The sequence below is a fragment of the Salvia miltiorrhiza genome, chromosome 6 (assembly GCF_028751815.1).
Source record: "Salvia miltiorrhiza cultivar Shanhuang (shh) chromosome 6, IMPLAD_Smil_shh, whole genome shotgun sequence".
Taxonomy (NCBI): Eukaryota; Viridiplantae; Streptophyta; class Magnoliopsida; order Lamiales; family Lamiaceae; genus Salvia; species Salvia miltiorrhiza.
This window is the reverse complement of record NC_080392.1, coordinates 8,782,977-8,805,705: the sequence shown is the minus strand read 5'-3', so window position 1 is coordinate 8,805,705 and position 22,729 is coordinate 8,782,977. Positions and strand designations below refer to the sequence as shown.

Below are 22,729 nucleotides of genomic sequence, written 5' to 3'. Positions count from 1 at the left end.
AATAATTGCCTGAAAAATAAATAAGTCAAGTTAATTAGGACAACTCAAAAAGAAATACTCCCTCCTTCCACAAAAGAACTTCCTAGAAGGGTGTAACACAAGTTTTAAGAAAAAATATTATTGGGTGTATTGAGAGTGGAGAAAATATTGTTGAGTATATTGAAAGTAGGAAGTTCTTTCGTAAACGGAATGAGAATATGTTAGTAAAATAGGATAGGGAGAGTCATAATTTTTATTTTATTTTTTATTTCAGAAACAACCTCTTTTTTTTTGGTAAAAAAGTAACTAGAAAACATATACTCCCTCCGTCCCAGCTTTTTGTATCCACTTTTAGTATTAAATACTACTAAAAGTGGATACAAAAAGCTGAGACGGAGGGAGTAATTTTATGTAAGTAATTCGGTTATTAGCATGTAAATACACAAACTTTTTATATTTTCTGAAATTTAACATGATTTTTATTTTTAGCCCACAAATACACGAATTTAGCATTTTTTTTCTGATTTTTGACATCGACATAAAAAAACTCTATTTATTGTTGAGGTGGAAGTCAGAATACATGACGTGGACTACGAAATATGCAATTGAATCGAAAATTTTGATTCATTATTTTGGTTAGAGAGTGAATGATATGGTATATCAGCCTTCACGTTAATAGTAAATTAGAATTTTTTCTTGTCGATGTCAAAAATCAGAAAAAATACTAAGTTCGTGTATTTGTGGGCTAAAAATAAAAGTCATGTTAAATTTCAGAAAATATAAAAAGTTCGTGTATTTATAGGCTAATAACCCTAAGTAATTGTACAATTCATATTTTTATCAAAAATGGCTATGCATATCCCACCTAAAGGTGTAATCGAGCCGAGTCGAATATTGTCTTACTCAAGCTTAGCTTGTTTAGTTAAACGAGTTGTTTGTTTAATTATCGATCAAGTTTTAATCGAGTCGAATACAACATCGAGCCTAATCGAATTTTTTAAATTTAAAATTTTAATTATTTTGCTGATATACGTTGATGTATCTTCATAGAATATTCTTTTAACAAACTAATCCCAATACGAAACGTGCAGCTGAAATAATTTAGAATACAAAATCGTATATTTGGGGGCGTGCCATGTAATTAAAAAACTGAATATTTTCCAACTATATTACTACAACATAGTGTTATTTTATAGTCGCACGCAAACACCCACAATATATATATATCTATCTATAAGTTAAAAGCTGTCGCATCTTCTCTTCATTGAAATCCCCAAATATCGTACTCTTAGCCCGGCCTCCAAACCGGCCCGGCCCGATATTCATGACGGAAGAAAGCCGGTAATTCGAGGCCCGATCGCCTCCAAACCCCACTTGGACGCACAACTCGCCATCGCCGCCCTGCCTCCGCCGCCCACCGACAGGTAATTGTTTCACAATCTTCACGGACAACTTTTTTCAGCTGTCGGTATGTTGGATTTACTTTATTGTAAAGCTTAGATATTTTTGTTTTTTTATTTGCTGTAAATTATGGTTGGAACTTGCTTTTTTCTACCCGAGAGCTTGAAAATTGTATATTGGTATGAGAATCAGGGTGCGGTTTGGGTAAGTTTTTATGAGAATTTTGCCGCTTTTCTTCTTTTTCAATTTAGTTTTCATTAGCTGCTCAAGCTTATGGTGAACTGAACTCAAGGCTTTATCCGACGGCGAAAGCGTTGAATTTTAGCTGAGAAATTTGTGAATTAGACTGAATATGTTACCACGGGCGGGACTATGTGCCATGACTGTTTGATATTATTTTCTCTCATCTAGACAATCTGTTGAGGTTGCTGTGGTTTTTGGATGATGCGCATGCCCTCTGAGTTCTGCAGCTTGATTTGATCGTAGGAATTGTTTGTTGTGTCATATTGGTTTGGAAGTCGTGGATGGTGGAAAAGATATGGTTTTGGCTATCATGATCGGTACAAAAATGGGTGATAATGCTTCATCCGTGGACACAGTAATGTATTCCATTTTATCTGAAATATTCGAATAGAGCAGCTGTTGAATGCCAATTCAATTAAGAAGTTGCTAGTTTTGCTGATTAGAGCTAGTTTGAACAAAATCTTGGTTGTCGATACAAAATGAACCTGCAAGCTTAAGTTTATAGTCATATTTAGATTTGACTCATCGGGTCATATAAGTACAATTAAAAAGAAAAAAAGAAAAAAAAAAGAAAGAATTTTCAAACCCAATTTGTAAAACCGGAAGGCGAGAAATAAATACCCTGGTCAAGGTAGCTCCACTTCTTCCTGTTGCTGCAAGTGATGATTTCTGAGCTCCCTACAAAGAGAATTTTACGGATCCTTAAGATGAAATTGCTTGAGCTCTGGATTGCATTACGGGGATGGAAATTTTGAAGGACCATAAAAGTTGATGTTGATAATGTATGCATTCAGAAAGCTTAATGCATTCTAGAAAAGCTTATCAAGCTTTTCCAGTTTGAATGTGAATAGTTTTTTGCAACTTCTAATCTTGTCTAGTCCGTGTCTGTTGATTCAGTTAAAACTGGGTTTTTGGTAGTAATAATTTCACTTTGTTTAGTCACGCTGATTATACACTATTTGTTTGGAATGTCACTTTAGTTTTTCCGCCCATATTTATAGGGGCAATCTTCAGAATGGTCCTTCTTCATTAGCTTGTACTTTTTGCTATTTCAGTACTATAAGTATTAAGTAATATTGGGGAGGGGAACAAAAGACAAGTGTTTCAAATTGGGAATTGATGATGGCTAAGAAGAGTGACATTGATAGTGAAGTTGGCAGAAATTGACTGGAGTTTTTTATTTAGTTCGAGAAAAGTTTGCTATCCAATCAAACAACTTTTTATAATTTTTAATTACTTCAAGCTAATTATGCATTTTCTTGGGAACTCAAATCCATTTTCACTTATAAGCTCGTAGTGCTGTGTTTCAGACTTCTATAACCCAAAGTCGGTAAATTTTACTGTAAAAGAGACACCTGCTGGTTTCTGCTTTTACACATAATTTTGAAGGATCGCTAGAACTAATGGAGTCAGCAGAGGTGATGGGTGCCCAGAAAGATAAGGTTCGGGTGAAGAGGAGAACCTTGGAAGCAGTATTGCAACAATGCCAATGGGCCCTTCAGCAGCTTGCCTCTGGATGTGATGATGGTGACGACAATGATGATAGTGTTGATGGTGAACAAGAGGTTCACCAAGACTCTGCGGAAACGTCTGCTCCCACCAATTATGATACCGACACAACTGAGGTGAAAATTTTGCTCACTGCATTATATATGTTTATGGTTTCCAGTATTTATTATTATCAAGTGTGCAAATGCTGCTCATACATGAGGTAGATTTTATTTTCCTTTCTTTTCTTTAAAGGAATACTGTTAGATAGCTTGTTCAAAATAGGCTAATAACAGCAAGCATAAATTGGATGCTCTATCTAGCTAAACTTGTGCTCTAAATTTATGGTAATGATCTTTGAGAGAATTGACTACCTTAATGATTTTTTATTTTTTCATGCCTTAGTGGGTAAAAGGAGTTCAGATAAATCTTCGAACTTGCGAAATCTCATTTGATTCGTTTGTTACAGTTCTATGGCCTCTTGAAATCCGGAGTTGAATGTGCTGATTTCATCAAGAAACTAGAAAATGCCAAGGCATCTCTTCCAGGAAACATGGCTGGTATGATTTTATAAGTACTGGTGACTAGAAACTTATAAGTATAGGGCATGTGATGCATCTTAATAAACAATATAAAAATCTATGTTTTAGCAAGATCCTATATTGTAAGCATATATAAAAAAAATTCTACCGACATATATATGCTTCTAATATATGGTCAGAAAACTCATAAATCCCTTTTATATAAGGTAAAGAAATTAAGCATATATGGAAGAAAGAATTGCAATACAAATAGACTGAAGAGGTTTAGTTCTCTCACATGTTAAATGTACATTGATGGTGTGGATTTTGAAAACTATATACATGTTTTGCCTCTAGTACATTCAATTGGATATTTGCTATGACAAATTGCTGAAAAGAAAACTAGCATTTCACTATTAAGAAATTTTTGTATATTCTCTCAACAAATACAGTTGGTACTATCACCATTGTTTTTAACATATGAAAGGATGCAGAGGAACACAGTTCCTGGGACATGGTCAATGAAAATGACCTTTGGGATGGTGGAAATGTTGAGTTGGACTCAGAAGACTATGTTTTAGTTGGGCAAGAAGATATAATGGATGGTATAGCATCATTCATGGCTGCATATCTGTTGTCCCTTAAGCAAACTAAGGTAATGATTCTTTGTCAGTTGAAGCTCATTACTGTTTGACCCCTGCTAGGTACCTGCTGAAACCTGTTTTCCTTAATGTTCATTTTCCTGCATACATGCCCCACATTGTTTGATATCTGTCATGTGTCCTACAATTATTGAGCGAGTCAGATGTTATTTTGCTTCCATAATTTTAAATCTGTTTCATTCGGATGATTCAGTAAAGTTGTACTTATTTGAGATAGGGAAACTAGGGATGTCCATTCAGTAAAGTTGTACTTGAAGTTGAAATTCTACATGGTTTGGTTGTTTGGGATAGTGGGCCAAATTAGTATATAAAAAATTATTTGCTTTAATTGAATCAAAAAGATTGTGCCCATATATCCTTGACAAAGTAGTATTTGGGTCGTTCAGCACATGCCGTGCTAAAACTGGATAGTTAAGATTTTCAACTCAAACTCACGAACTGCCAATCTCAACTAAGAAACATCAAAGAAACAAAGCATTCCGAGTCCGAAAAAGAATAAATGTATTTTGATGTGCATGTCATAATTTATGTTGCATATACAATAACTTGCACTAATTCTCAGATCAAATTAATCCAAAATAAGCTTGCATCTCTTAATTGCAAATTATGATAGCTTCTAATTGATTGAAGTAAGTGAAAAACTAGAGTTATGAATTAGTATTTTCGATGGAATTAGGGTTGTGAAAATCAGAGGTTTTCCCTGTGTGGGGTATATGTCCAGCCAGGTTGGGACCTATGTGGCTGACAATGAGATGAAGAGCAAGAGGGTTGACAACTTGACATGATGCAAGCCCAGGTACCACAACTCTTTGTTGTCTTTGTCGTAGAGACTCGAGATGTGGTGCGATTCATGATCCCTGACTGGACTAATGTAAAGGGATATGGTGCTGGACTTCCAGCAATTATGTAGTATAAGCATCTAGAGGGAATGCTTTTTAAATGTGCAAAATAAGCTCCTAATCTAGCTAGTTAAGACAAATAGTTGCTGGTTTTTTCCATGCATAAATTTCAAATAAGTTAGGCATAAACTAAATGATTTGACGTATATATTGATTCCATTGAGATGTGTTAATCTGTTTTGCAGGATTTGTCACCCAACCAACTCCAAGCAGGTTAGTTCAACTATTTCTATCCGTCTGTCACATTTTATTCTTTCTATTGTATTAAAAGGATCAAGTAAAATAGAAATACTTTATTCCCTCCGAAGAATTTACCTGTTTGTTGGTTTCCGACTCGTGGCCTTCACTGGGTCTTTTAGTTTGGGATAGAACACAAGGGCTCTAATAATTAAACATTGTTTCAGCTCTGAGCAAGACCTTCTCTTTAAAGAAGAAGAAGGGTAAGCTTCGAAAGGCATGGGATGGAAGCAAAGTCGTCTATAATGTAGCATCATGGGGAGCTACTGCCATTGGGTGAGCTCTCTTAAACAATTCTAGTTGATCTAATTTGAATTGCACAAACATAATTCCTGATCATGTGTTCTAATTTGAATTTTGAGCTTATTTTTATGACTTATAAGCTCTTTATGAGAAACTTTTCAAGAGCTTATAAGCTTCTAAACAACTTATAATCCGTTTTAAAGAGCTTATAAGGTCAGTCAAACTAGCTCTTACATTGTTCTCCTCTTTCTCACCCCCTTTTGTTTTCTCCCCACAAGTACGTGGTGATTAACAGTCTTTTTTGGTCTTGCTGTAGAATATTGATTTAGGTTTATGATTCCATGTCTCTATTGTACAATTCCTAGTATAATAAGTTGTCACAAACTGAGATTTTGTGCTGGTGGAACAGAATCTATCAAAATCCAGCCCTATTTAGGGTTGCCTCGACTGCGTTCTGGACTTCATGTGATGTTATCTCAAAGCTCTTCTGAGCTGCATCAGTGACTCACTCTGATTCGACTATCAAGGCCAAATTATGTGCAGTTTGCTAGTTGTGTGACCTAGTTTGAACCACACGTTGATCTGTTCAAAGGTTTTTTATTCATGTAAATATGTCTGTGATTTGTACATGTTTCTTCAGTTAGTTGAAATTATTTAGTTGTATCGTTTGCATTGGTTCTATTCCCGCAGACATAACAAAATGTAGAGTAATTTGGTGTAACGTCAACAATGCACATTTCAAGTATCTAAAGTATATAGCCAAGCATGAAATTTTAATTGTATTTCACGTGTTTTTGATAAAATTCATGTTTAGAGAAGTGACGAGCCGGTAACTATCTGCATTCTTCAATGACTGGCTTTTAGAAAATACTTGTTACGTCACTCTCATAATTAATAAGCATACACGGGTCTTTTACGAGACAAAATATCTCTCTTCTCAAACTCCTCGTTTGCCACAAAATGACAAATACAGACCTTTCTATTTTACTCAAAGTTAGCACTTTATTTTAGAAATCTCATCCATGTGTTTGGTTCGAGTAGGAGTAGAGGAATAGAAAGGAAATAGAATCAAGGGTTAAGGTGCAGATAGGCCCTGAAGTGTGAGCCTTTAGAGCGATTTGCTCCCTTTACTAACTGTGTGTGCAACTTACCCCCTAAACTACCAAAAATCGCACATTTAACCCCCTCCGCCCTAACTCCGTTAGTCCACCGTTAGTCAAACTTTTTTTTTTAATAGAAATTTATTTTAATTTCAAAAATGGGGCTGACGGTGAGCTTAGCTATGGATTTGATGAATTCGACCATGGAGTCGGCCAGTCTCGAGTAATCGGCGGCGTCCATTTGAACGGAATCCGTCTTGGCGTCGGATGCGGACAACGGGATGAGGCGGATGTGGGGAAGGGAGTTGACGCCGAATAGGGCGAAGGAAGATTGAGATTCCTGGAAATCGATTTCGAAGAAGAAGAGTTTGGATTTGAAATCAGGGTTATTAGATTGGAAAGGGCGAATTCAGATTTGATTGTGGGGAAGGAGAGCTCGGGTTTGGAGTAGAGCTGGTGCACGTCGAAGAAGATTAGGGCGTGGAATGGGCGCGGGGTGGGGAGGGAGAGGATGCGGCGGAGGAGGGCGTCGGAGAGGCAGATGACGCCAATGGGGGACTGGGACTAAGATCCAATCTGCCCTCTCAAGATTCAAGAACTGGTGAGCAAGAATCTCCAAACCAGTCCGCTGCAAATCCAACTGAGAAAACGAAGGCAGATGGAGGGGCGGGTGAGGAGAGAGAGGTTGGATTGTATGTTGGCATGTTGCTGTTGGTTTGGGAGTCAGAGTAGCTGCTGCTCCTGGTGTCGCGGCTTCGACGGCCGAATTTTGGCAGCGCGGCTTCGGCGGCCGGTTTGGGAGATGGAGGAGAGGGTGAGGAGAGAGAGGTTGGATTGTATGTTGCTGTTGGTTTGGGAGTCACAGTAGCTGCTGCTCCTGGTGTCGCGGCTTCGACGGCCGAATTCTGGCAGCGCAGCTTCGACGACCGGTTCTGCTGCTTGGCCGTTCTCGAGGGACATCGGACGCCGGAGAAAGGGTGCTGGCCTCACCGGAGGAAGGGATTGAATTAAAAAAAAAAAAAAGTTTGACTAACGGTGGACTGACGGAGTTAGGGCGGAGGGGGTTAAATGTGCAATTTTTGGTAGTTTAGGGGGTAAGTTGCACACACAGTTAGTAAAGGGAGCAAATCGCTCTAAGGGCTCACACTTCAGGGGCCTATCTGCACCTTAACCCTAGAATCAAATAAAGGGATGGAATGGTAACAATAAGCATTACTTCTATTGAATGTTTGATTTAACAATGGAAATAAATCTTTAATAAGGGGTTCCTTTTTTCTTTGTTTTCCTTTTATTTTGAGGGGTAACAAATTGAATGATTGAATTAACCCCAAGTAAGGGTAATGGTTATCTTATTATTCAAACCAAACAATAAGTAATGGATTCAATTAATTGATTATCTTTCCAACCTCCAAAAACACCCAATCAAACATGGGCCCTAATCAAGTAGGTCCAACGCAACGATCTAAGCCGCGTCACATTTTTTTTAGCTTAGTTTGAATTGGACAATACAATCTCAGGGAGCTCGGGGCTTATCCTTTAATGAATGCAGTGTGTGTGTGTGTGTGTGAAAGAGAGAGAGAGAGAGAGAGAGAATAAATTATGAATCTAAGGCCAAAAAGAAAATCTAGTGGAAATATGCAATCAGCAGCTCCAACTAGTTCCCAAACAACCATAAATCCAAGCTATAACAATAAATCAAAAGATTGAAAGACAAAATTGGCAATCTGTACATTTAACAACCTATAGTACAAGATGTACAGACAGCTATCCACTTTACAAGCTGATTAATGACATCCAGTTGAGTTGTAATGTGAAATAATAAACGAATTGCTATATGGACATACTTGTAGGTAGCACCTGCCGCATCAACAAGTTCCGGCAGATAACGGCATGGCATACGAGGGGTGGAGTCAGTCAACCTCCTTTGCACTCTTAATCACCTGTCCCCCAACAAGAAGACCATCCATCAGGTCAAGTCTGATATTTGCACTTCTGGCTCATATATATACTAATTATCAAGAATCATGAGAGCTGTGGACCATCAAACTTATATGCTTAGCACTGTCCGCACGCAAACTCTCTCCTCTAATCTGGAACAAAGATCATATCCAACAAACCATAAAACTTTATGCACACAGACATGGAAAAGAAAAACTGCGTACGACGTGATGAATCCGTAGATTACAGTTTCTGTAATATAATACCTCATACGTGGAGTCGGGAGAAAACCACCGTAATAGCACTCCAAGATGTACCACGGCGGGTATTAGCTTAAACAGTAATGGTGTGGTTACCTGTGTATAATATTTATTAGCTAGGATGAGAAAATCTGACTGCACAAGATATGATGAAGAAAGGCATGGAAGACAAATTTGGAAAACCTAATAAAAGAAAACCAATGGATCTTGAAAACTAAGTGACGATACAGTTCTCTCCAGAGTATTAATAAATTTGGTTTTTTTCTTAAAACCTTTACATTAATAAAGGTAGTCTATATTTATCCAATATAATTCATATGCGTGAACATTTAACATGAAGCTTAATAAACAGTAGACAGTAGTAGAGACCCTAATAAAGATCATTTGTCGATGAATGAGAAGAAATATAGTTAACGGGATATTGCCAAGGCACATAACTAAAAAGTCTAGCATACCAGACTGAGAGCTGTTGTCCCAAGAAGCAGCATATACAATTTACCCTGCAATTCATTACCCTATGTTAGTGGTGGCTCAGAAAAGGACAACATAACAAAATCAGGACCATTACCGAAAGTTGATCATACTTAACAAGAGTATTGAGCAATAGATCACCAATTTCTTATCGAGAAAAGATACCATCGTTCAAGGTTAACATAATGGATATATTGACACTTCACAATTTATAAAAACTCAGAAATAAAGAAACACCTCAATCAACTTGAGGTTTGACGCTCGACTAAGAAGAACAAAAGCAAATTCTCCAATTTGTGCAAGAGACATTCCAACCTGCAAGTGCATTTAATCAAGTTTTGCAGGTCAAACAAAGATTGCCAACATTTCAGAAAATAGCATTGGAAAGTTGCATACAAGAAGGGAAGTCTTGTTGTTGTAGCCAAATCCTCTCACGACCAAACTGAACACAATTGTTTTGATAATAATCACCAAGATAACAGCTGCCAGCAAAATATCAATGTGGTTCCAGAGAAACTGGACATGAATAAGCATTCCAATGCTAGCTAGAAAAAGGGCAGCAAAAAAGTTCCGGATTGGCTCCACCTACAAAACAAAGAGTCAGATTAAAGAACCCTTTGCTTAGTGACATGTAAGAGCACAATTTGATACCTAGAGCCTAGATGAAAATGTTATAGCTGACGAAGTGTGAACAAATTAGCTCAACTTGACATCACTTTGAACCCAATTAACATGACCTCTAAGGTAGGGGTTCATACACACTGAAAGTTCTAATAGCAAAGTTATTTTCTTCCAGGATAACAGTCTAAATTTGCAGGCAAATCTCAAGTAACTTAAAGAAAGACCCATTGGAGGATCTCCAATACAAAAGAGCATCAACAGATCAATAATTAGTTTTAAGAAAAACATTAGGTGCAAGACAACCTAATTGGCCTCAATCAGTTCTTGCAAAAGGGAAAAAAATGTGATATTCTCTCACTCAAGCTTGTTGGCACTCTTCTTTCAGGAAACAGAGAAAATAATATCTTCATACAGATCAAAGCATTTAGTAAAGTTCAAAGAGAGAAAGGCCCAGACAAAAGAACTCCAAATTTTGGCTACCCTGAAGGTCATCTGGCCATAGCTTAGGCAAAAGGCATGTGTGCATCTTTATCATCTACTTGAACTGCCAGTAACTGCACTTGTTTGAAGAAAACCAACCATCTAAAACCTCAATTTATCGAAAAAAGAGGTAGAACTTTATATCTCTAATTTATTAGAATGATGAACTCATCACTTGCAGCGGAAGAAAAATTCCAGAACCACCAACCATACACCTAACCCTCCATGTATGCTTTACTAAAATTTGAAATTCACGTCTTCCTCCCAGATAATAGAAAAGGTATGAAAAGCAAAAGGTAAGGGACTCAACAAAAATAAGAAAAACATTTGCAATAGAACCAACCATACAGGAAATTACAGTTCAGTAATAAATCAATACCACATCAGCTCTCTCTGACACACACACTACACAAGCAAACATGCAGGAAGATATGTAAGGTAGAATAGAATACCATGCAACAATATAAAAAGCATACCTGTTCCAGAGTATGATGAGCAAGATCAGTTGTTGATATCATCAGTCCAGCAGCAAAGGAGCCTAACTCAAGACTCAGGCCCAACTTATCGCTACACTGGAACAGCATAGTTTACATTACATACATATATATTCAATAAGTTTGCATTGAAAAGGTAAATTGTCTGGACTAGTAACTGAATTGGGAAAGGAGTAAAATCGCAATATACTAGAATTTCCTGCAAATTACAGAAGTAGATAACTTGATCAAATAAAAATTCCAAATGCCAAATAAGTGGTAAAACAAGACGAATTGGGATGTGCAACTAACCCAAGCAACAAGCAAGCAGAGCGCAACAGATGTCAATTGATAGAGTTCATTAGTCTGCAAAAAATACTAAGTCAAATATCAGAACAAAGTGCATGCAACATATTTTCTTAAACTCAAAGGCACCTGTGAGGATAGACTAATCATCAACTTCAGTAACCGAGGTATAAGAGTACGGGACAATATTGCCAAAATGGTCAGGAATGTAACTAACACCACCAACCTGTAAAAGTAAAGTAGGATCCCATAAATGACAGTCTAAATCATTGAAAAGAAACCCCAGTTTCATACAGGAAGAAGTAGAAGACTTCAAATGTTTCTAAGAATTACAAAAAGTAGACATAACATATCCTTGCCACTAAAGAAGTAAGAGAGAATATTAGATTTCACCACTGATAACTGATAGTATTTGATATTGGTGATTAAAAAAGTATATAATTGTGGCAACAACAGAACATCTGCTGGTAGTTTCATCATTTCCTACTTGTTACCAACCAATATCTTTTCAGCACATCAGTTACAAAAGTTGTCGTAAGTACAAGTCAGGTAAACAGGAAAAGATTAGTAGCATCAATGCATAAAAATTAGTTGCAACACTGTCTCTGAGTATAAACAAAACTTGTTGAAATCATAGTGTAAGGTCTACTGTCTTACAGTTTTGTCATGGAAACCATTCCTTGAAGAGCACCAGAAGTACCACCAAGGATAGGAAGAAGGGCAAATAGCAAACCCACAGTACAGTCCTGGCAAACAGAGGTGTCCTTCAGACTTTCACAAAGCATAATTTGTGCAAAATATAAACTTAATGTACAAGACTGATATGAAGATCTGTATGTTGGTGAGAACTGATCAGGTTTCAGAGTAATTAAACTTCAACTTTCAAATGCATAGATATCAAAGAAACAATCTTAAGTATACACAAACCTGCAGAACGAGGGTTCCAACAGTGACCTGCCCATATAATGTGTTGATACTATTCTTTTCCATCAAGAATTTCAAAACCTGCATGCAAGATATTGAATCAGCTTGCGTTAAACGATCAGCAGAAAAAAGACATGAGTTATGTTATATTCATGGCACGAGTTAGACAATGTCCAGATTCTTTAAGGTGAAAATAGACACCAACCACACACACTCATTATTAATACACATACCCACACTTGTAAGAAGTTAAGCCTTCTTTCGTAAATGCAAGTACTAAGTGGTTTGGTAGGCAAATTTTAGTGATGCAAGAGATCCCTTTTTCATCATAAACAGCCACAATACTTTGAACACAATAATACAAAATTCATCTTCATAAGGAACTAGAGGCATATTTTGAATATTTTTATGATAGGAAGATGTAATCTGATTGACACAACTGCGTCTTGATGTGTTGTAAGGAACGCCAGTTAAGGGGATTACCTTTGTAAAATAATGTGGTCCCTTTTAAAGGTGCCTTATGGTGTCTAAGAAGCTAACAACCAGTGAGGAGGATTACCCATGTACAATAACATAGACCCCTTTTAAAGGTTCCTTACAGTGTCTAAGAAAGTACTTGAATATTTGTAATTCCTCTCGCCTATTGTCAGTGATGAAGTTTCCTTGAACCACTTCATAAAAGTCAACTTCACTTCTGACATAAAACTTAGTGATAGCTCAGCTTCCTCCAAAATAAAGTTAATCTCTTTATATCCACATTCTGATTATTTTCTCATGAGAGAATCTAACCCCTTGTCTTTGAGGAGTTTTGTGTTTGTGGTTACATATAGAAAATTCGGTTCTTTTATCTTGAATATAACTTCAAGGTTGGTGCTCCATGCGAGTAAAGAAATAATTATTATGAAATTCACAGAGCATGAAAAAAAATACTCCACCACAGAGAGGAAAAAGAACTCAAAATTGGCACTTCATAGCCAAGTCATCTTTAATCTCACAAATTAGATTAGGCTTAAGATTAAAAAATCAGATGGAGATTGTACCACTGCCGTTGAAGACATTGAGAGGAACACACCAACAAAGACACCTTCAGATGCTTCCCCGCCACATAACTGCAAAGATATTACTTGTACATATCAATAATATAACAAAATGAAAGAACTAGACGAGAAAAGATAATTTAGTGAATAGCAATGGATCATAAAGGAAATCCTAGAGGTCAGGTGAATGCCATCCTCTAAAGGATCAAGTTTAGCACTAAAGATATGGCAGGAGAAGGTGAAAGACGATTCTGAATTTTTTATATACCTCCTAGCATCGCTCAATGACCCTCCACATATTTGACATCTAACGTAAAAAGTGATCAAATTCAATTCTTAACATACAGCTGATGAATTAATCAATTAAACTTCCAGTTGACATTAATACGTTTTATAGCAAGATGGCAATTACGAAAGTCAATAATATCAAAGGAAACTAGCTTCAGTCAACACTTTGTAAAACAGAATTGTGATTAAAAAGGTGCACAAATCTAAGAAACTGAGAATAGAGAGGATACCAAGGCTGTTATCCCACACAAACACATAAACAGAAGTATTTGAAGCAATCCGCCGAAGAAAGCAACTGCTCGCACAACACGAATCTGCATTATCAGTTAAATTTACTATCAATCTTTCAAGCTTTCAATTTCTTTCTTTATGTTTCGTTTACATCACATAACAGGATAACAGAGCATGTAAATTTAGATATAAACATGACCAACCTTCACAACAGAGAATTCTAGTCCCAGTGCAAAAAGAAGAAAAATAACTCCAAACTGTGCCACTGTTTCAACCTGCAGGCACGTACTATGCGCAGTTAGGCACAAATATTATCTTTAAGACATGACAAATTTCACAAGAAAGAGGTCACATTCTCACAACATAAAGGTGATTCAAAAAGTAACATACTTGAACCATTTCACTAACAATACTAAAACCTCCAGGTCCTATAAGGGATCCTGCTAGCAAATATCCAGTTATAACCTGCATAGATAAAATCGCGGATCATCAGAGAAATCCAGAGATCATCAATATCAACTTTTAATAAAGCAACAGCAGTACTTCAGGAATAACCAAAACAAGGAGAATCAATTAATAGAAAGTTGACAAAATCAGCAAAAATAGAAAATAGCCTCTTGGAAAGCTTACTGGTTGTCCAGCACACGCAAAGGCAATTCCACCACAGGTTGCAGAAACAATTACAACAACTAGATCAGATATGAACCTGCGAAACAAAAAATCATAATGTTGGATTGCTTATATAAGATTTGAATGACGAATACTGGTACCTTGGAGAGAAACTCAGAAGTCTAACCTTAGGTCCAACTGTAAGATGGGAAATTTTGACTTGCGATTGGACATAATGAAGACATTATCCTGTGCATAATATTATATAGCTGGAATCAATTACTTCAAAGTTCAAACATATCTAGAAAGTAGAACTTGCAATGATTGAAAATAAATTTATTGCATCCCTGGAGCAACATAACTAAAACAAATGTTGGAGTTTCTAATGAAACTAATAGTGGCTGAAGTAATAAGCACCTTGCTATCTATCAAGGTTGGAGTTTCTTCAGGTTGATTCTCATTATCAAGATTAAAAACATCATGGAACTGAAATGACCTAATATAAAGTCAGGAAAAGTATCAACCAAAATCCATCTCTGAATTTATTACAGTCACAGAAATAATAAATAGTCAAAGTAACAGAACACAGCAGACTGTTGAATTTTGAGGATACAGGTTTAGGAAGCATACTTTTCATCTTTTGTCTCATTCTTCTTGGGCTTAACCCTGGCAACAGTTTCCAGAACTGCCTGAAGATTTTAAGAGTTTCAATAGGGACAGTAGAGACAACCAAATTGCAATTGAAGGCGCATGTGCAGACATTACATGCTCAGAACCAACTAATAAACCAAAAAAAGGGGCGGAATAGTTGCAAAGAATATGTTTTAAATAATGCCCTTAATGTGTAGTGAAGTTTAGATATTTGAAGTAATGAACTTGATTTAAGTTATTTTTACTTCTTACACATAACACAATAATTTATATGACCGAAACACCATTGAACCCGTGATTATTTTGCTTTAGAAGAACATGAGCAATTCAATGCTCTATAATAGCAAATCTATTTTATTTATCTATTTATTTATTTTATTTTTATTTTTTTGTTGGGGGAAGGGGGGAAGAAACAAATAATTTTGACTGCGTGATAATTTTGACCTTTGACCTCAAGCATTAACCACTAGGCCAACACGCACACGTAATTCTTGGGATGCCAGAAATTAGTGCTCACCCAATATTAGTCCAGAGAACACTTAAAATCTTTAAAAGCGTTCCCTTTCCAGATAGCTAAATATGTCTACATTTATAAATATAAGCATGTTCCAACATAAGAAGAATTTCTAAGGCAAGAGACAAACCTGCTGTTCGTTAACACTGTTGTTGAAGCTTCCATGATCTTTGACTGCAAATGTCAAGAGAGATAGAGTGCAATCACAACTCAAGTTATATGTTCCTTTCCAACTAGAAATGCATATTCCTACTATACTAAGTTTAATCAACTCCAACGATTTAAAACACATCAAGCAACTGTTGTTAGGCCTCATTTCATGAAACCCAACATCATATAAGGATACACTTCTCCCCAATCACCAAATTAACCAAGATTTTACCAGTCTGTCAAAGAGAAGTCTTGTGTCATGTCTCCATCTTGTATTAATTTCATCGCCACGTCCTTAAGCTAATTAATGTGCACCCGAAATCATTCTAACTATATTCAATTGAACTTTAGGATATGCTATACATTTTTGGTGATTGATAACGTTGGCATCAAAATATTATGAACCTTAAGGACTCAAAGAATCTTTCAAGTGTCAATTCTTTTAACATGAATTCTATTGCAAAAGAATATATACAAACACTTAATCTTTGAAGATTATGGCAAAAACATAAATGCATAAAAATAAACAAGCCACAAATGGAAAAACTCCATTATTAGTCCATGCATCACAGAAGCCTAATCTATACAACACAGGACACATAATTCAAGGAAAAGCAAAGCGCATAAAAAGTTAGCATTAATTGACAATGTACAACAAGACAAAGCACAGTGTACAATCATCAGAGATCTACACTAACCGTCGGCGAGTTCATCAGTCTCGTTGAACTCTTTCTCCAATGCGTGATCAATCATATCGGCAAGAGTGCTTTCCTTTCGCGAGGACGTATCGTTTGAGGCCGTACCATTAACTCCGCCGGTTTCAGCCATCGAGTCGCCGGCGATGAGCGGCGACAGAATGAAATAGAAGAGAATCACGAGAGCAAAAAATGTTCGCATCTTTTCTCTTTACTTTCAAACCGTTTCGGGAAGGAGAGGGGGAAATTATTGCGGTAAATAAGGCCCCCGCGCAAGTTAGCAGAGACGGCGGAGGTGGAGGCGGTGGCGGTGGAGTGAATTGCATAAAAGGAGTTTCTCAACTTTACTCATCCCAGATACTCGGCGATTGAGATCTACCAAAGAGAGTAGGTTGGGGCCACGCGGGACACGGAGCGTGTGAGCGACGCGCCGTCTAGTGCGGTGGCTGCTCCAGGTGGCTTGTTGCCTCGTAAAGTGTTCCAACTTGGAGCGAGTTTTTTTTGTCTGTATAAATATAATATATATACCATCCCCCCCCCCCCCCCGGCCTTTTGTCAAAATTTATTAGTTGAAGAATCTATCGAATTTCGCCAAAATTATGTCATTATGACTTGAATTTCTTTATTGGAAGGGATGTGCTTGTATTCGTGTAAGGATATATATATATATATATATGATAAATTAATAATATTAAATAAAGAAATTTAAAGATCGTCACATAGAACTCAAACTCAAGACCTTTTGCTTTAGATATTAACCCTTTATCGCTTGGCCAACATACGCACACTGTGTAAGGATATAGTTAAATAACTAAATTTAAAATAAATATTGTGAATATGATGAGATTAATATTATGTTTTGTGTGTTAGATAGATAGGATTGAAAACTCAGATAACATAAATAATTATTCCCTCGGTCCCCTAATAAGCATCTATTTTTTTTCGACGCGAGAATTTAGGTGGGAATTACTAAAGAATATAAAAATTAAAAATGATGGAGCTCATTTTTATTTTGTGAGATTAATAGAATTAAGGTAGAGATAACATTGCTTAAGAATTTGATATTATATCATAAGTTTAAAATTATCACGTTAAATAATACCAGTTGAAATTCGACGAATACTCACTATTTAGTTCAGGGATAAAAGCTATGACATGTATGAATTGCATATTAAGGGTCCGTTTGATAGGGGCTATTAGATTAGATAAATTGTATTTCTTACCTTTTCCTTCCGTTTGATAGGCATTTTATATAGTAGTCCAAGCCCGCAATAAAGGTCAGGCCCGCATGTTTTTCAATGTTACTGTGAGATTACTAATTACACCAAAGTGGTGGGATAACTTATCTCTCTACCTAGATAAGAAGAAAGGGGCGTGGGTTGGGGGTACTGGTGTTGGGGTTGGGATAATTATTTTTATATTTTTTATTTGTTTAGTTTACTTATTTAAATATAAGGTTAAAATTGTAATTTACTCTTTTATCTATAGTTGTATCTTTTGTATCAAACAATAATATTAGTTATCTTAATATTTATATCTTATTTATCAAACACCTATAAAATATTAACAGTCTCACCTAATCTATATTATTTATCTAGGTTTTATTTATCATCCCTTATCTCAGGTTGTGTATCAAACACACCCTAAGGGATGAAAGCAGTGGCATGTACTATAAATTCACACTTCCTCATAACTAGTATGCCCGCTAGTGCGATGCACGCCCAATGTTGAAATTGAATCATATTTTAAATAAATAAATATATATATTAAATATAATTTAAATATAAATAAATGCAAACATAAATCTCAATAAAAAAATCGAAGTTATGAACAACATAATCTCAATAAACACATGAAAAATCTGAAAACATTTGAATTTTCAATTTTTGAACTACCAATTAATTATTTATAATTGATAAAAATGAACAAATATAAGTTTAATCTTTTTAGTTGCCTTAAATTTTTATAATAGAAAATATTAAAAATATTTTTTGACAAAAAAATAAAATAAAATAAAAATAGAAAAATGAATGAAATAGAAAAAAAAATGAAGAACCGTATCATCTAAAGAAAGAAGATAGGAGAGAGGAGAGAAAAAAAATAATTTTGTAACTTTAAACGATAATAACTTATTTATTTTAAATTTATTTTTTTATCATTTTTACATCAAATTAAAGATCTTGTCATAATTTAACTTCCATATTGAATATTTTTTTATGAATCGAAGTTTATGATTTTTAAAAGAGAATCAAAATAAAAAGAAAAGAAAAGTGAGGAGATAGAAATTTTGGTGAGAAAAAATTTACGTTAAACTCATCTTTTATATATAATATATAGATTGTATTTCTTTGTGAATTACACGAATTTTAATAAAATAATTTATAGATGTCTTTTTAATAGAGAAATGATATCGTCTTGTATACTGTAAGGGTTGAGTGTGGATCATGATAGGGATGATTTTTTTATAAGAAGTAGTGATTGTGAGATTGAATTATAAGGACCAAGTATGGGATTGTCCCAAAAAGAAAAGTACTATACTCTATGTTGAGGCTAAATGAGGCAATTGAGTTACTCTCCTCTCCGTCCACTAAAAATATGACACTTTACTTTTGGCACGAGTTTTAATAAAATGTGGGTGAAGTTAGTAGAGTAAGGGTCCCACTTTAAATGTAAGTGGAATGGTGTAGACCCTACTACTAAAAATGGATGTGACATATTTTTTGTGGACGGACAAAAAAAGAAATTGTGGCATATCTTTGGTGGACAGAGGGGTACATTTTTATAGAGCTTATGAACTCGATTATTCAAATACTTTAATAATCTCTTGAAAGTTATAATATCTTATAATATGATGAAATTTATAAACTCTTTGATAACACTCATGTTTCCATGATTTTTAATGTTCATATGATATCAATTTTATAGGAAATTGAGTGTTGGATGATTGATTTGTGCTTATATTGCTTTATCTTGTGAAATATGATATTTTCTCGAACTTTAATGGAATTTACATAAACATTGAGTCTGAATTTGAAAGAATGGTCTGAAATAAAAGTTGTATATCATCTCGATACAAGTTTATGAGTGCAAACGAATCGCAAATCGAAATTCAAACAAGGAAGATATGGTCGAAACAATAAAGTCGTGCATCTCACCATGTGTGAATAACAAGGGGCAACTGTGGGAGGGGGGCACCGACACCGGCGGTGGTGGCGGGTGAAGGTTAGGGATATTAGGGTTTTGGGGTGGGGGAAAGGGAGGACGATGGGATGGGGATTTTTTTTTACATGGCAAAAATGTATCTAGGTGTCAATTCTGACTGCCACCATATCATTTCCAGCATCAGCGTAAGAAAAAATCGATCACCGAACAAATTTGAAACATTATGAATTTAAAAGTCAATTTTTCAGATCAATAACCAATTTCTGAAAAACATTATAAATTTACATGCAATTAGCCCATCTTTTATTTATATCAATTGAAACTTTAGAATATCTCAAAATCCTTAAATATTTCTAAACTAATTTTGTTTAATTCTTATCTTATTTTTATCATTCAAGGATAAGATTTCTCCAATACTACATCTTTCATAAGAATCAAACAAAATTAACTCAAATGATAAAAATACAAGGGCCATGAAATATCTCAAAATTTTAATACATCAAAGTAAACAAAAGATTAATCTTCTATTTTTATCTATATCCTTCAAAATAAGCATCCCCTAATAAGATCATTTTTTAAAGACGATCATTTTTTAAAGACGGAATATATAAAAATTCAATACCTGGATCACCACATCAATTGTCTATAAACACTTCCTCAAGATATAATATTTTAAGTTGCGTTGCTCCTATTAAACGCTCGTCTCATTTGAAACATCCAAGTTAGTATTTCTTTTATATCAAGAGACAAGCAATCTCACTTGAAAATCGCCTTATTTATCTAGAAGAATTCAATCTCACAAGACCATAAATATAAAGACTGCAAGTACTATAAAAAAAGTGACAAGTTACAGTTGACATAGAAACATAATTTGTCTGGAAGAATTCAACTAGCAAAAACCAAAAATTGAAGAATCCATGCTTATCTTAAACAAACAAGTTCCTAAAACCTCCAATTTTTCTTCAAGCCCTCAACATCCATGCACCATCAACGGTACTGCAGGAGGAGAAAGCGTCATGGTTAGCACGTTTCAGACGACATATATGCAACTTACAAGACAACACAACACAGTTAGAAACACTCTTGAGTTGATATTAGTATATCACTTGGATAATATAGTTGTAACAACATTATTATCCGGGGAGATGAGATCCATAGATAAGATTCATTCCACCACAAAAACTTTAGGCAAATGCCAGCTTAACCAATAAGCAGTGTTTTCAGAGCCAAGGAAACCTAGGCAATTACAATTCCATAACACCTGAAATATAAAATAATATCATGCAAAACATCAGCATTGACAAACATCCATACCAATATGGTCTGTTCCTAACAAACTTTGGCATGTTGATCAAATTATGCTAATTGTGCTGTGAAAAAGCTACAACTTCCATCATTATATTATATGTGGACTTGATCAAATGCTTAGAAGCATGAAAGACTCTTTCATAGTCGAACAGAACAGGTAGAGTATCTTGGCAATCGTCATAGAATGTTCATCCTTAAATCCGAAAATCTAAACAACCTACTCAAATCAATATAACTTTAAAACGGGATAACATTCAACAAAAAATCGATAAACTAGGCATTAAGAAACCATAAGACAGACACGGATACAATATATTAACAAAAAATAAAAAAATCATGAAAGCAGAATATAAATTCCAGAACAACAACAAAGGGGGAAAGGAAGTAAAGAAGCGACCTTGATGAAGCCAATCTCCTTGGCGTTGCTGCGGAAGCACTGCCTGCAACACATGAGACCATACTTGCGAATAATTCCATGCGGGTTTCCGCAAACCCGGCTGCATCACAACAATATAAGGGTTAGGAACTCAGAAAAAGGGAAATTAAATTAGAAAGCAAATTGAACGGACCAAGTGCGTGAGCCAGGGCCGTAGTTCTTGGGATGCGAGTTCCATATGTTAGAGTGACCCATCTCTTCTGTCTTCTCTCTGAAAATCTAGAGTTGTGGAGAAGAGGCGCCGATGATATAGAGAACCCTAGTTTGGTGGAGGCGAAGTTAAGGCTTAAGACACACAGAGGCTTATAAGCGCAGATTATACTTCGACGACTACTGGACTGCTTTGTTATTGGCCCACTAAACTAAAATCTACATCATATCGTCAACCTCAAGATGTATTACAAAAAAAAATTAGAACAAATCTATACTATATTAAAACATCAGTTTTCAATTAGAAATTGATTTCAAATCAATTTGAAATTGATTTGAATGACAATTTTGATAATACTTTTAATATGAAGGTTACAAAAAATTATTAACACCACTAACTCATTTCACACGTTCACACTAATTCAACAAAATATATTACTCCTCTCTCTTCTCTCTTTTAAAATACTATTCAAATACTATTCAAATATATTTATTCAATTTGATTTTCTTTTAAATTCATCAACTTTAATTTATAAAAAAATATTCAATATGGATGTTAAATTAAAGATAATGACGATATCTTTAATTTGATGTAAAAATTATAAAAAATAAATTTAAAACCAATAAGTTATTATAGTTTAAAGTCACCAAATAATTTTTTTCTCTCTCCTCTCTCTTCTCTCCTCTCTCATTTCTCATTTTTTAAAATTCACGGTTCTTTCATTCCTTTTTCCATATTTTTTTATTTTATTTTTTATGTTTTTACTATAGATCAGTATTTTTTATATTTTACTATTTATATTTTTAATATATCAGTTTAATGCAATTACAATGATGAAACTTATATTTGTTCATTTTAGAAATCTTTAGCTTAAAAATATTTTTTTAAAGGTCAACTTTATATTAATATAAATTTGTAGATAAATAACTATATAGTATATCTTAAAAATCGAATTTTTAAGCTTCAAAATTACTCATTGGAAAATCAGTAATTAGAGAACCATTATCGATTTTCTTTAAAAATAAAAAATAAAAGTAAATTGAAGAGTTTAATTTTTTAGTAGCACATTTATTTAAATTTACGTAAATTGTATACATTTTATTTTGGAAAATGAACGACACATATCTCATGTTAAACCCTTTATTTTTTCACTTTCCAATTGAAAAAAAAATGTATACATTGTAACTTTATTTTAAAATTTGAGCATAAACAAAATGACCTCATAAATATGCATTCGAAAACTATATTAAA

At 34.9% G+C, this 22,729-nt stretch overlaps 3 protein-coding genes across 7 annotated transcripts; 1 reads left to right on the top strand and 2 right to left on the bottom strand.

Annotated features, from left to right (window-relative positions):
• The first annotated feature begins 1,122 nt into the window (after positions 1-1,122).
• Positions 1,123-6,455, top strand: LOC130988461 (uncharacterized). Of its 2 annotated transcripts, none has more exons than XM_057912321.1 (7): positions 1,123-1,403; positions 2,934-3,248; positions 3,581-3,671; positions 4,127-4,287; positions 5,379-5,406; positions 5,598-5,706; positions 6,083-6,455. In XM_057912321.1, the coding sequence occupies exons 2-7, from the start codon at positions 3,027-3,029 to the stop codon at positions 6,162-6,164; spliced, it is 693 nt and encodes a 230-aa protein (XP_057768304.1). In that variant the 5' UTR covers positions 1,123-1,403; positions 2,934-3,026; the 3' UTR covers positions 6,165-6,455. The 2 variants fall into 2 exon arrangements, with proteins under 2 accessions (XP_057768304.1, XP_057768303.1); XM_057912320.1 differs by having other exon boundaries at positions 1,185-1,403; positions 2,921-3,248.
• Positions 6,456-8,476: 2,021 nt separating this feature from the next.
• On the bottom strand, positions 8,477-17,014 carry LOC130988460 (K(+) efflux antiporter 4-like). 4 transcript variants are annotated; one of them, XM_057912316.1, is made up of 22 exons: positions 16,425-17,014; positions 15,707-15,750; positions 15,042-15,100; positions 14,829-14,907; positions 14,599-14,660; positions 14,433-14,508; positions 14,193-14,267; positions 14,006-14,077; positions 13,802-13,885; positions 13,287-13,355; positions 12,250-12,327; positions 11,980-12,068; positions 11,452-11,548; positions 11,329-11,382; positions 11,196-11,236; positions 11,020-11,110; positions 9,839-10,027; positions 9,680-9,757; positions 9,427-9,471; positions 8,978-9,067; positions 8,813-8,863; positions 8,477-8,713 (listed from the first exon to the last, which is right to left on the bottom strand). In XM_057912316.1, exons 1-22 carry the CDS (start codon positions 16,621-16,623, stop codon positions 8,684-8,686), a joined length of 1,752 nt encoding a protein of 583 aa, XP_057768299.1. In that variant the 5' UTR covers positions 16,624-17,014; the 3' UTR covers positions 8,477-8,683. The 4 variants fall into 4 exon arrangements, with proteins under 4 accessions (XP_057768299.1, XP_057768301.1, XP_057768300.1 ...); XM_057912318.1 differs by lacking the exon at positions 8,813-8,863 and having other exon boundaries at positions 16,425-16,941; XM_057912317.1 differs by lacking the exon at positions 11,196-11,236 and having other exon boundaries at positions 11,020-11,115; positions 16,425-16,940.
• A 3,376-nt stretch (positions 17,015-20,390) lies between these two features.
• Positions 20,391-21,826, bottom strand: LOC130988459 (40S ribosomal protein S29-like). The gene is made up of 3 exons (XM_057912315.1): positions 21,461-21,826; positions 21,289-21,388; positions 20,391-20,579 (listed from the first exon to the last, which is right to left on the bottom strand). Exons 1-3 carry the CDS (start codon positions 21,520-21,522, stop codon positions 20,571-20,573), a joined length of 171 nt encoding a protein of 56 aa, XP_057768298.1. The 5' UTR covers positions 21,523-21,826; the 3' UTR covers positions 20,391-20,570.
• Between the last annotated feature and the right edge of the window lie 903 nt (positions 21,827-22,729).

Excerpts from the sequence above, each read along its gene's own strand:
- LOC130988459 (XM_057912315.1), bottom strand. The coding sequence starts at position 21,522 with ATGGGTCACTCTAACATATGGAACTCGCATCCCAAGAACTACGGCCCT. Across the intron at positions 21,389-21,460 it reads GGCCCTGGCTCACGCACTTG|CCGGGTTTGCGGAAACCCGC; the intron begins GTCCGTTCAATT and ends GTTGTGATGCAG.
- LOC130988461 (XM_057912321.1), top strand. The coding sequence starts at position 3,027 with ATGGAGTCAGCAGAGGTGATGGGTGCCCAGAAAGATAAGGTTCGGGTG. Across the intron at positions 3,672-4,126 it reads TCTTCCAGGAAACATGGCTG|AGGAACACAGTTCCTGGGAC; the intron begins GTATGATTTTAT and ends GAAAGGATGCAG. Across the intron at positions 4,288-5,378 it reads TGTCCCTTAAGCAAACTAAG|GATTTGTCACCCAACCAACT; the intron begins GTAATGATTCTT and ends TCTGTTTTGCAG.
- LOC130988460 (XM_057912316.1), bottom strand. The coding sequence starts at position 16,623 with ATGCGAACATTTTTTGCTCTCGTGATTCTCTTCTATTTCATTCTGTCG. Across the intron at positions 11,549-11,979 it reads ATGGTTTCCATGACAAAACT|GTTGGTGGTGTTAGTTACAT; the intron begins GTAAGACAGTAG and ends TTACTTTTACAG. Across the intron at positions 10,028-11,019 it reads CTCATCATACTCTGGAACAG|GTGGAGCCAATCCGGAACTT; the intron begins GTATGCTTTTTA and ends TTTGTTTTGTAG.